The sequence below is a fragment of the Ascaphus truei genome, chromosome 12, assembly GCF_040206685.1.
Source record: "Ascaphus truei isolate aAscTru1 chromosome 12, aAscTru1.hap1, whole genome shotgun sequence".
NCBI classification, from domain to species: Eukaryota; Metazoa; Chordata; class Amphibia; order Anura; family Ascaphidae; genus Ascaphus; species Ascaphus truei.
Window position 1 is genome coordinate 52,712,561 of NC_134494.1, and position 13,477 is coordinate 52,726,037.

Here is a 13,477-nt window from a genome sequence, read left to right on the forward strand (position 1 = left end):
TTGCATTTAGTAAAGGCAGGGAGGTGGTTTGGTTTGAGCGCTGAATGTAGTTCTTTTGGAGTAAGCCACTAGAAGGTTTTCAGGTCATTGTATTTGGAGCTGCTGAGTATATATGTTACAAGACACCTAATCAGTACAGAACACGGGGGATTTAGAAAACCTTGCACTACTTATGTGCTGCTCCTAGTTCCAGTCTGAAATGTCAAAAATAGGAATAGAAGTGAAACTTTATTTTACTCAGGCTATTTACAGACCGTGAAAAACTGTCTTGTGTGGCCCGTGCTCGTCTCTCATAAATGTCCCTTCGTTTTTATAAGAGCAATAGATTTATTTGCCTTGGAGGCTATGCACAATTTGAATAATTCATATATTTTTTTTGCTGTGGTGTAGACTGCATCTGGGGAGTCTGATATGACGTATAGATGGGCTTTTTTTTCAGGAACAAAGGGAATGTGGAAATGAAAGAGAGAAGGGAGAGAGGCTGGCAGATGTGATGAGATGCAGTGAAGGTGTACCCAGCTTGGCACTCCCACTCCCATCTCTTCATTGCAGCCCTGTGTGACTCAAGCTAACACAAACAGCTTTTCTTCCGCAGCCTGCCCTCTGTCAATGTAAGTACAACAAGCTTCTGTTATCTGCATGGAAATGAAAGGCACTCAGTTGCTAGACTATTGTTTGAACATAGGATGCACACTGAGACCTTAACAATTGAACTTCAGTATGATTCTTCTTGCATCAAAGTTGCTTTCAGTTTTGCTCCTAAAAGTTTGTTGTATTGTGACTTTTAAAAAAAATCCTATTTATGCTTTGGCTTTTAGTGTAAGACAGGAACGTCAGCCGCAGTATTTGTTCATATATGTCTGTAGAGTACAATTCGTAAGGGGGTTAGTTTGTGGATAAATGGTAAATACAGTGATAACGAGGGAATTTCAGATTTGAGGGGTTTCTTTGCACGCTTTCTCTAGTGAGAAACTTTATCGTGACTCATGTTCTTTCATGTAACTTTTGGACACTTTTGTATATATATTTGTAAAATCTATGTGATGTTAACATAAAATGTAACTTGCTTCTCAACAACCACGAGTCCATTCAGCAAAGCAATTTAATTGGGATTTGTAAACACAATCTCTTGTCTTCTCTTAATAACTAATATCTGAGTTTAGACTGCAAATACAACCCAACAATGTTAATGAATGAGCGTATCTTTAAATAATGTGTTTCTGAGAGATCTGTGATAAATAGATAGAAATAGACATCCAAGGAACAAAATATTCCTCCTAGCTGTATTTGTTTATGTTCTTCGGGACTTCACCTTTAGAACTATCAAAAGACCAGCACAGGTCCAACCTGCTGTGGTACTGTACACAGAAATCCGCATCTTCCTTGTACCTGCTGTAAGTGGCTCCTTTTCACAGCTGGGAGCAGGTAAGCGCTGCATTGCTATGTGCAGAAGGACATTCCTTCAGTCTAATTGGGGGAGAGAGGACTTATCCCCCTGCAATCCCCACCTGTTCTCCATCACACTGGGCAGAAGTGTCATATTGTTCTTTTTATTTCCAAGCGGGTTGTTGCAGTGAAAAGCTAAAGGAATGTGGACCCCAATGTTACTTTTCTTGACAAATGTACCAAGCATAAGCCGGGGCCACTATTTTAACACATGCCATTGAAAGCATCAAGTGGTCCATGTTTTGTAATCCACAACACACCAAATGATCCGTTTTGGTGTAGACCTGTTTTATGGTTACCGTACCAATGTGTAATTCATTGGATAGTTCCCCAGTCTGTTAACTCTTGTTGATGCTTTTTCCTTGTCTTGATTATATTTCACAAATTATATTCCGCAATGGGGAGGAAAAAGCATTAGATTGATGGCTGTAACACGTTCAAGTTTATACAAATAGCTCCAAAGTTTTGTATCCAGTTTTAGCTGAGCAGCAAATTCATTGAAATGATACATATATCTCTGTTTTATATTACATTAATTACACATTCAAGTAGAAGAAATGCGACTTTTTAGTGGATTATATCACGCATGTTTTATTTTGCAATAAATTAAGAAAATGGCTGCAATTACCAGAGCAAAATTGAGAAAATCTAATTTGTCATTTACAATACATTTGACATGGGAACATTTTCTGTTGGCACATATAGGAAATTATTTATGCCATGTTTTCAAAATCAACATACACACATATATATATATATATATATATATATATATATATATAAAACTTTAAGGTCCTCTAATGATTAGCAAATTTGATTTAACTTAACAAAAAAACCCCTCTTATTAATAATGCATGTTAAAGCATACGATCGAGTGTCCCTTTTTTTTTTTAAAGGATTTGTTCTTGTCCTAGAAATGACTTAAAACAACCGGGGACGCATATATCATGTAAATACATAGTAATGTGTTCTCTCTTCATTGGAAAGAGACTCAATTTATAATTTGGGGTTACGACATGTTTAGATGATTGCGATGTAGTATTTTGGGGATAATGGAGCTCAGGACTTTGGGGGGTGGTGGGGGGAACAAAACTTTTTTGGACCAGAAATATGAAGTCTTAATTTCTTCATTTCAGCATTTGAAATCTTCACACATACCTTTTAGCTTTCTGAAATAACGTTTCCACAGACGATCATGTTACGGTTTACACGAATATTCTTTAATTGTATCACAGTTTGGAACAATGCAAAAGCGTGTTGAACTTTCTATGACTTGTCGGATTCAACCAATAATATATTTTATTTTGCATTGTTCACATTTATCCAAATGTGTGTGTGTACACAGTATAATATGTATTTAAAGAAGGAGTTGCTTTCAGTATGTGTGCCCATACAAACACATACACACACACACACACATATACATATGTGTGTGTGTGTATGTATATATATATATATATATATATATATATATATATATATATATATATATATATATATATATATATACATACACACACACACTTACACTTGTGAATATATATATATATATATATATATATATTTACACTGTGTGTATATATACACAAACACGCGGCTTCATATTCTCCCATATAAGTGTGTTCATTAGAATACTCTAATATGTGTAAGACAACAACGTATTTCTATTGTATCTACCGGTATTAGTTTCTAGGGTGTGCACCGTCTCCCCGCTATTCTATCCCTGTGTGTTTGTAACTATACATCCATTATTGTACATCTTTCAGACCTTTGTAATTGGCAGAATTCAAGCTCTTTGTTGTGTTTAGTTCCTGATGTGTAACACACATTTGCGATGCTCCTTTGATGGTGTATTTCATTTTGGATTCTTTCCTTTTTCTCTTATATCGATTTGGAACTTTTATTTTCCTGTATCCCTCCAGCAATCACATGGTTTTTAATCCCACTCTATTTGATATCCTGCTTTAAATTCAATTTGCACAGCTTTCAGTTTGGACAATCCATGTATTACTGCTTAAGGAGTACCACAAGTCAGGCAAGTCCACCACTGTCAGTCTCATCTTACTAAAGAAATAAACCTTCATCGGCTTCCCTTCTAAGCATAGGGGTCAGAGAAGATGTCTGATAAACCTCTCAGCTTGTCAGGTATGTGACCTACATCAGCCTGAAGAAATGGTCCTGAGAAGGAACATCTCTAAACATCAGCCAGGCTGAGGATCACCTTTACGCAACCACATGTCCTCTCTCTGGACCAGTTCTAACACCATACTCCATCAGTACTGTTCCTTATGTTAAGACGTTTATGTGCAGCTCTACTTTTTCATTAATCCTTCCTTTTCTGTGTATACATCCATTGTTTTTTCATTAACCCCATTGCTTTTCTATTTTCTCCACGACCTGTATTTAGTAGCATATCACCCATGTTTTCATGTATTCTGCATCTCCCACTAAATCTGGTCCCTCTTGCTCACACTCTGGCATCACTTGCTCTCATTTGGATTTTTGTTTTGTTGCTTCTTTGTTCTGTTTTTAATTCCTTCTCAATTTGCTAACTTTTCGGTGTACCCTGTGCATCCATCAATCCCATTTCTTCCCACCTCCCAGCGCTATACCCGTCATCACGATCTTTCTTGTAATCTCTCTCTTATTTCCCTTCTTAGCATCTTCCTCACTTTTTTCCCACACCCATTTCTCACTTGTATCCCCTGTATCTCTTCTTCTCGCCACCTGTTATTTCCTTCCTGTCTTTCTATTCCTCTTCCTCTCATTCTCTCACTCTTTTCTCTATCACTTTCTTCCTTCCTTCCTCACCTCTTTCTTATCACTGTTTATTACCCTGCATGCCTATCTTTCCCACACACGCTCCCTCATTTGTTGTAACCACACACGTCTCTTCTTCTATCTATCTGTAATTGTCATTTTGTCTTTTCTATTCCTCTTATTCGCAATCCTTTCCCCCTAACATATATCTCAATCACACACTATTAACCTGACTTTCTTCTATCTTTCCCACCCTAACTCTCTCCCTAACTTGTGACCACATACGTATCTTCTCTCCATGTTATTGTCTTTCTATTCCTTTTATTCTCTCTCTCGCTCCCCATCTCACTCCCTTCTTTACTGACCTTTCTGTATCACATCCTGCCTCTCTTCTATCTCCCCCATTCTATCTCTGGCCCCCAATCCTAACCACATATTGTATCTCTTATTCTCCCCATCTGTTAGTTTCCTTCTTTCTATCCTTCTTATTCTCTCCATCTTCCCCCCCCCCTCTTCCTTCCTTACTCTATTTCTTATCCTACCCTATTACCCTGTCTTCTTCCATATATCCCTCTCTCCCTCCCTCACTTGTAACCACATCCGTGTCTTCTCTCCATCTGTTCTTTTCCTTCTTTCTATTGCTTATTCTCTCTCCTTTCCCCCCTCACTTCCTTCCTCAACTCTCCTGTCTTCTCACCCTGTCTATAATACTGTCTTATATCTCACCCCTCACCCCTTGTAACCACATACTGTATCTTTTCTTCTCTCCGTCTTTTTATTTTCATGTTCTCTTCCTATCCCTCTTCTTCCCTCACTTTTTCTTCCTTCCACAACTCTCCTATCACATCCTATCCACGATCCGGCTTTTCCTCCACCTCTCTCACCCTTCCCTCCCTTGTAACCACATGCTATTTTGTTTCTGCTGCCCTTCCTCTTTCCCCCTCACTCTCCTTTCCTCACCTCCTACCTCCTTTCTTATCACACCCTGCCTATTGTCCTGCCTCCCTTCTATCTCTCCCTTCCCATCTCCACCCCCTCCCCTCTCTTGCAGTGAGTGAGAGCTCTGCCTCTTCCTCCTCCTCCCTCACATCAGTGCCCTGGCCACTCACTTTCTGGTGTTGCACGATGGGAAATGCTTTGCATACTTACTACATGGCTGCTCACATTGACTGCCAAGATTGACAGCACCCCCCCTACCACCCCTCCCCCCCCATCACCTCCACTTGTTCCAGCAAAGACCCCCCCTACCCCCCAAACAAACTTACATAAAAGACATCATAATCCAATCAACAGAAATCCCATCTACAGAACTTCTCCAGCGGTCCGGATCCCAGGGAGCACCCGCAGACTTTCTCATTCCTCTGATATTTTTTTTTTAATTTTTGATAAAAAAAAAAAAAAAATCAACATTACAAAAGTGATCTGCAAAAAACCCCAAAAAGGATCCCCCCCCCCCGGGGAGAAGGAAACTGGAGGTAATTGGTAGGCTTCCTGTAACCTGTTGTGTATTCTCCATGTGCTGTTGTGTCTCTGCAGGATGGGCTTGATGTTGTCGGTGTGACACACAGCCGTGTGTTTTCTGTGGGGTTGGGAGCTGCTCACCCCACTGATCCGCTGGATACACGTGTGTTTGTTTTAAGCTTGAGTTGTTATGGTCGCGTTTTAACTCTTTGGGTGCTAGAGGGGTCCTGAAAGGCATGGTGGGGTAATCACCCCCCCCCCCGGATGGGTTAACTTGACCTTCCCCCAGCTCCTCCTGTTAACTCGCAGTGTCAGATTCTATGGGTGACAGGGGGGGGGGGGGGGGGGGGGAGAGGTTAACGTGGTCCCTTCTAATATTTAGTCTGCACGCCTAGTGGCTTTTGCTGATCTTGCTGCGCCCCTGCACAGGGACTGACATGGTTAAACTCATCCGATGTTGCAGTTTGCAATGTAAAGGGGGTCAGCAGCTACGCGAGTTATAGCATCCAGCACTGAGGAGGTTAACTGGGAAGCTGCTCACTTGGGTTGAACCCCGAGATCTGTCGGAGTTGATTAACCCCCCAACAGCAGCATTGAAAGGGTTCACCCCCCCCCCCCCCAATTGGGTTGAAGGCTTGTCAGCCCCTGATCTTCCGTCCATGTGTTTGTCACTGATCTTCAGTCCATGTATTTGCCCCTGATCTTAGATCCATGTATTTGCCCCTGATCTTCAGTCCATGTATTTGGCCCTGATCTTCAGTCCATGTATTTGCCCCTGATCTTCAGTCCGTGTTTGCCCCTGATCTTCAGTCCATGTATTTGCCCCTGATCTTCAGTCCATGTATTTGCCCCTGATCTTCAGTCCATGTATTTGCCCCTGATCTTCAGTCCATGTATTTGCCCCTTGATGCCAACTTGCTCTTCTATTTAGGAGAAACCCTTCATTTAGGAGTGAAGGAGAGGCAGGGCAGGAGAGGCAGGGCAGGCAGGAGAGGCAGGGCAGGCAGGCAGGGCAGGAGAGGCAGGGCAGGCAGGAGAGGCAGGGCAGGGCAGGCAGGCAGGGCAGGAGAGGCAGGGCAGGCAGGGTAGGAGAGGCAGGGCAGACAGGAGAGGCAGGGCAGACAGGGCAGGAGAGGCGAGGCAGGGCAGGCAGGGTAGGAGAGGCAGGGCAGGGCAGACAGGAGAGGCAGGGCAGACAGGAGAGGCAGGGCAGGGCAGGAGAGGCAGGGCAGGAGAGGCGAGGCAGGGCAGGCAGCCCCGGGACTGGTGCTCTAGTCATCGCCTTCAGCCCTTCCGCAAGGCACGTGGGCTTGTACCCCTTCCTCAGGCTGTCAAAGGAGACTCCCCCCACCAGTACTTGAAGGGGTAACAGGCTTTCCTCCTGGCAGAACATGTCTCTGTAGCTGGGTGACTGAGGTTCGAGAGGAGGAGGGGGGGGTGGACAGATCTAATCCTACAAACCTTGCTCTCAGATCAGCTGGCAGGGATAACACACGCACAAGGGGAAAGAGACAGCAGGAAAGCCACATCACTGACATCAAGAGACCCTCTGCCCTCCATTCCCACACAGACACGTGGGCTTGCCCTCCTTCCTGGTGGTGGGGAGACAGGCACGCACCTTTTGATCTCTCTTCTTGGTTCTCTCCCCCCCCCCCCCGTAAAGTTTGAGGTAGGTCCCCTAACTGACAAAGTTGGAAGCAAACCCCACGATCCTTAGCTTAAAGCAGCACCACCATAAAGACTATTAAGTAGCAATCTTCTCTTTGACCACAAAGGGGAACCCTAATGTGGATTTCAGGTTCCTGCTGTGTCTTATCTTCACAGGCAGAAGCTTTTTTTTTTTGTGTGACTGTGGATAAAGTTATTCTGCAAACTTTCCAACAGATCTCACACCCTAACTTTGACATGATAAAAAAAGAAAAGTGCTATTAGACAGCCTTATTTATTTATTTTCTCTTTAAGGCGAGGAGAGGTTGCCCAGCATGTTGTAGGGATCACGCTGCAAGTCCTTTCCTGGATTCCTTCTTGCTGCCTTTTGCTTTCACCGCAGGTCATGGAAATTGACCTTAAAAGAATGCTTAAGCCATAAATTAAAATAAACCCTTCGCCTGAGGGGCTGCTCTGCAAGTTCACAATACCTAACCTGGACAAAACGGGCTTCCATTGCGAGCTGACAAAAGCCTCACCCAAGCTAGTCTTAAGCTAAATGAAAAAGTAAGTTTCCATAGAACCATTTGTGTGTGTCTGTGTGTGTGTGTGTGTGTGTGTGTGTGTGTGTGTCTGTGTCTCTGTCCTTTAGTGCCTAAAAAAAATGATCTTAAATCAGTGTGTGTGTATTGTATTGTATCAGCCAGGTTTGTAGCAATCCTCATACATTGCTTAGACTGTGTGATGTTAATTTATTTTATTTTTACAGTATAGTCTCAGCTATTGTATTTGAAATATAATTTGCTGTCATTTCAACTTTTTGGTCTTTTTTTTTTTCTGCTGATCTGTCTAGTCAAGTTTTGCATTACAAACTAATACACCTTTTTGTTTCAAATGTAGCCGAGTTGGAGCATTTTGGGTTGTTGTTGGTTAGAAACTAGTGCATAGTATATTTTATTTTTAATGCTGTGATGTACTTGTTGGCTGTTGCTTTTTGTGTATTGATTAACAATGGGGGAAAGGTTTGTTGTTTATAAAATAACACAGGGCATGTTTTTCAATTGATGTCACATATACAAAAATACATTGCATATTTATCTAATCGTTTAATGCCTGCTTGGTTCTTCCTTGCATTCTTTGGCATTTATTCACTACTTGGAGAAGAGAGGGGATATCAGATGTAATAATTCTTCACGTTCTCTGCTTTGTAGTGGCTGTATGGAAAATATGTGTTATTTTTGTGTGTATGCCTAAGTGTGTTCAAGCTGTATAAATACACTATAGGATAGGGCGACACGTCTGATTTTAATAATTCTTCAGGTGAACATCTCTTGTTGAGGCTGTCTCTAAAATTTGTCTCCGTTCTTTGCTTATACCTTTTTTGTGTTCAGCATAGAATTGGTAAATAAGATGAGGAACCTTATACGAAACAATTAGATTACTGAAAATGTTAATTGCTATATGGAATTATATGTAATTCTGTGAATATGTCCACATGTTATATAGTTATATAAATGATCTTTGCAGAAGACAAAACAAAAGACAATATTTTGAGAAATAATGGGTAGTCTCAGGTGTAACAATTATTAAGGTTATCTAATTTGCATTAGTTGTTGTGTAAATGTGTATCATACTGTGTGCATTTCCTAATGTTTTAAAAATGCATAATTTCTCCCAAAGGAAGCATGGGGTAAATATATTGCAATGCATGGTGAAATTCTTCACTTTCTCTGCTTTTGTTTATGAGTAAAATATGACATTTAAAATATATGCGGTTTTTATCTGTTTGCGTTAGGGTGTTCACATAGTTTAAATAGGTACAAATGACAAAGTAATGAGAAAAATACATACAGAAGTACGCTAAGGAACTGTCCTTATGTACGCTTATAATTTGCATGTAAGGCATTAAAGTCCGTTGGTGTACTGATCAAATTAGCTGTCCTGGTCTTTGGAGTATAAAGAGATCAGAGACGTAGATATTTAGAACAGTTAACATTTGTCCAAGAAGAATAGGCCCTAGAGGTCAATTAGAAGACCAGTTTGAGATATCTGATTGCTCATGTGGGCTTTGCCCTGGAAGATTTTACAGGTTTTTTAAGGACGGGGGACAAAATAACAGAGACCTAAGAGAAGACACAGGGTGTTGTGTCTGAGTGTCAGGGGCATCTGAGATGAGACGGTGTGTGTGTGTGTGCTGGTTGCCTGAGGATGAGAGATTAATTCTCTCCTTGGGGTGTTTCCTAAAATACAGACAGTGAAACTTTTCAAGATAAAAACAAACATATCCTGTCCTGTGTCGATAAGATGTTTATTGTGCGCAACAGACATAAGCAGCATGTTATTGCATTTTGTACATTTTAGATTTTTTTTGGGGGGGGAGGGGATTTATCAATGATCATTTTTTCATAAGCTATTTACTTGCCATCCCATTTTCACAAATTTTGAGTGCTCAGCACACACTTTCTCTTTTATTTTACGAACCTCTACAAATCTTCGATTCTTCATAGAAGCTTGCCACGTTATGCTCGTTTAAAAATTATATATATATACTTATATATATATAATTTTGCTATTGTCATTTGCACAAATAAAAATGCGATTATTTACACATTTTTTCAATGCACTGAATATTTTCAACCAAGATTTACTTGCCTGGTTCAAATGCTGAAAATTATATTATATTGAAAAGATTATGGCTCGTTTTAGCCTTAGCTTTCAATTGCTTGCATACCCAGCCCCTATTACAGAGGTTAAGAGCTTGAGCTATTGATGACAAATCAATTCTTCTTTGTTTTTTTTCCCTTTGTTTTTTTCTCTTCTTTATATCACTAAGAGGTTTTAGAGACATGACAGACCACAGAGCAGGCAGTTGCTTGCATTGAGGTGAACATATGCCAAAATTCACTTAAGCATTTTGCATGGACTGTGTGCTATCCATAACTTTATTACTTATAATACATTCTTGTGTTAAGTGAGAAAGGCTGTTTGTAAAACAATCCCCTGGCTGGTCCCTGTGTTGGGTGAAGTTGATCCTGTAATGGCATTTTGTTTTGAACAGTTGCTGTAGTTGAAGTTCCCTCATAAGGTAAGGTGGCAATGGGTCTGAAAGGAGGCCCAAATGCCACATTTATAATTAGACTGCCAATTCAGCACATTGTATCCATTGCTATACAGGGATATACTTCTGAGCTTGCTCTCTCAATAGCCTGTATTCAGAATTAGCCAATTCAACTACTTCAACTGTTGGGTCAAATTTAGAATAGCTCAAAACATCCAGGGGGAGCATGTGGGGAGATAAGAGAACAATATATACAATTTAAGTGCAGACGTCTGGTGTTATATAGTTATAAAAGCTATGTCTTGGCTCTTATGGTAGATCAACCATAAGAGCCAAGACATAGCTTTTATAACTATATAACTATATAACACCAGACGTCTGCACTTAAATTGTATATATTGTTCTCTTATCTCCCCACATGCTCCCCCTGGATGTTTTGAGCAATACTTAACCCTTGGAACCCGTGACACAGGTCCCACCAGTGAGGTTTGAGCAAGGGGTTGGATTATATATCCTATCTGTACCACTTTTCTATCACATTCTATAATTTCATTCACGAAGTAGCGCCTGTTTTTTCACTCTTTTCAAGCTCAAATTTAGAATAGACAGGGAAGGGAGGAGAGAAAACAAAGCTTTCCTTTTTGTAAGCTGGAAAAAGCAAATAACACAAGAGGAACAAAATCTTTCCCAACCACAGACATAATAGGTTTTATTTATTATCCAAGTAAATGAAGAATAGCCCATATACTTTCTGCAATTAATCCATAGGATTCCTTAGGGGCCTGCAAAACCTATTATCATTTTCCTCTGTTGGTATCAGAAAAGTGACTTATTATGTGGATTTGTGTACGATGAATGGCACCAACTATGGGTTTTTCCCCTCTATGCTACATTTGGACATCCCTTGATGTAATTTCTGGGAGTTACAAAAGCAAGTATTGTCGTTCTCTGGCTTTGCTTTTCAAATTGTTGTGAACAAGTTTTGATGGTATTAAGGAGTGATTTCTTGTTGGGAGTCATTTTTCTCCATTCCATTACTCTGGACCTCAGTCAGTAAATATACAGTGTATGATTCACCTTCAGGGGGAAAAATCTGCAGCAATTCCCTACGCTGCAGGAAAACCTTTTAGGATCAGCTTAGCACAATGAACTTTACATTATACGTGTGTCACACAATTTATATATGCCACTGGCTGCTAGCTTTAATGTTTCTTCCAAGCAAATTGCTTGACAGTCTAAGGTCATTAACCATTCCATGTCCTGAGGCACATAGAGAGCATAAGAGGTAGTGAATGTGTTAAAAAGATTAAAAAAAGGGTATCTATGTTTTACAGGGTAGGTGTATTACATTTGGAGGTTTTCAGATACCTCCTCTCCCTCTCACCTATGGAAGGGCTACTTTATATTGGTGGGGTGGGCTTTGGGGGATTGTTGGTTGCATATGCTTTTTAAACCCTACCTGAAGAATGGAGGGGGTCTTCAAAGCTTGTGTACATAATAGGAATCTTATGTTATAATTTTTATAATTGGTTGAAAAAAATGCATCACGCAAGGGCCGAGTCTAGTCACAGCACTTAAAGTAAAGAATGTATTTACACGTTTCTTACAAACCATCTCTGTGCCGATTGTAAGGGTGTAAGTACATTTTCTTTTAACACGTTTTCTGGATCGTATTTTTATTGGATATTGTTGAATATCTTTAAGACCTCTCCCGTGGCATACCGGGAAACAAAATTCATATGTCAATGTATATTTTCTAGTACCATATTTTATATAGTAAAATAAATATAAGTGTGGTATTCATCCAAACATTTATTTTACTGTAACTGTTTCTTTTCGCCTTGCCCATGCTATGTTTCTTAATCTAAAATATATTTATTTATTTGTTTGCTGTTATGTCCGATAATAAAACATATTACCATGTGCAAATATTCAGTTTATAATTTAAACATTTAAATGTGATCAGTGTATTGCAGTGTCTGTAAATCTCGGCTGCTTGGTGGTTTCTGCAGAAACCCACATTTCCTGAATATAAGTGCTTGAGATAGAGAAGAGGGTGAGAGAACTGTATTGGAAGGGTTATGAGCAGGAGAAACAGTGAATGGGCAAAAGGAATGCGTGAAGTGTCCATATAAGAGAGGGTATAGATCAGACACTGTGTGGTAGTGTTACTACCTGACTCCAGATAAGCTGGCTCAGCGAAAGACCGTGTGTTCTAGCAGGTTTCTGCAATTTTATAATTGACAACATTTATTGTAATGGAAGGTAATAAACCTGGATTGACCATTACAATCCCTGGTAATTTGGATTATAGGAGATTATTATTATTTAAAAAAAAAAAAAAAAAAAGATTATCTAGTTCTAGGTTAACGGAGACTACACAGCCATCCTGATATATGTGCGTGTGATTATGTACGCATATACAGAAGATTTAAACGCGTGTGTATGTGTATATATATATATATATATATATATATATATATATATATATATATATCCACCACCAGTTTAAGTTCTTTCAAATCTAAGGCTGTCTCACATTTTAACCTGGTCTGTAACTGTTTAATTCGCCTATAATATATATTTTTTTAACTGTGCATGCAACGTATTGTATATAATGTATACCCTGTTCATTTATGTAACTGTATTTGTATCCATGTATTATTTGTCTTAACTCTGTGCCCAGGACATACTTGAAAACGAGAGGTAACTCTCAATGTATTACTTCCTGGTAAAATATTTTATAAATAAAATAAATAAATATACCCACTATATTTAAGATCTGCTTCTGCAAGATGAATGTTGGTGTGCGTATGTATACATATATTGATGAACATTGTAAGTATGGTCGTCTACCACAAAATTATTCTCAGGTGATAACAATAAGGAAAAGTGTGACAAATGCTGATATATATATATATATGCACACACACCTTCAGAGAATGAGAGACGTGAAACAGTACTACTGTACCTGAGACTCTTTTACTGCTGTAGATTCTGATCTCTTGAAATGATATCAATATGCAGAGAAAATAACAGGGACCTGGCGCAGACTGTATGAAAAAGCTCGCAGACCTGGGCTACAAATCATTGATTAGTCACCTT

At 39.7% G+C, this 13,477-nt stretch overlaps 1 protein-coding gene across 14 annotated transcripts in view; it reads left to right on the plus strand.

Moving 5' to 3' along the window:
- Positions 1-473: 473 nt before the first annotated feature.
- SOX6 (SRY-box transcription factor 6) overlaps positions 474-13,477 on the plus strand; it is a 561,724-nt gene continuing 548,720 nt past the window's right edge. For 4 of the 14 annotated variants that reach the window (XM_075567734.1, XM_075567733.1, XM_075567747.1 and 1 more), the window contains exon 1: positions 6,928-7,881. Coding sequence is in view for 1 of the 14 variants with exons in the window: in XM_075567740.1 (XP_075423855.1) it covers positions 7,874-7,881 (8 nt within the window). In the remaining 13 variants the exon portion in view is untranslated. Of the gene's footprint in view, positions 612-6,923; positions 7,882-13,477 lie in introns of those variants that run through there. The other 10 variants (XM_075567742.1, XM_075567741.1, XM_075567735.1 and 7 more) reach the window with 7 other exon arrangements.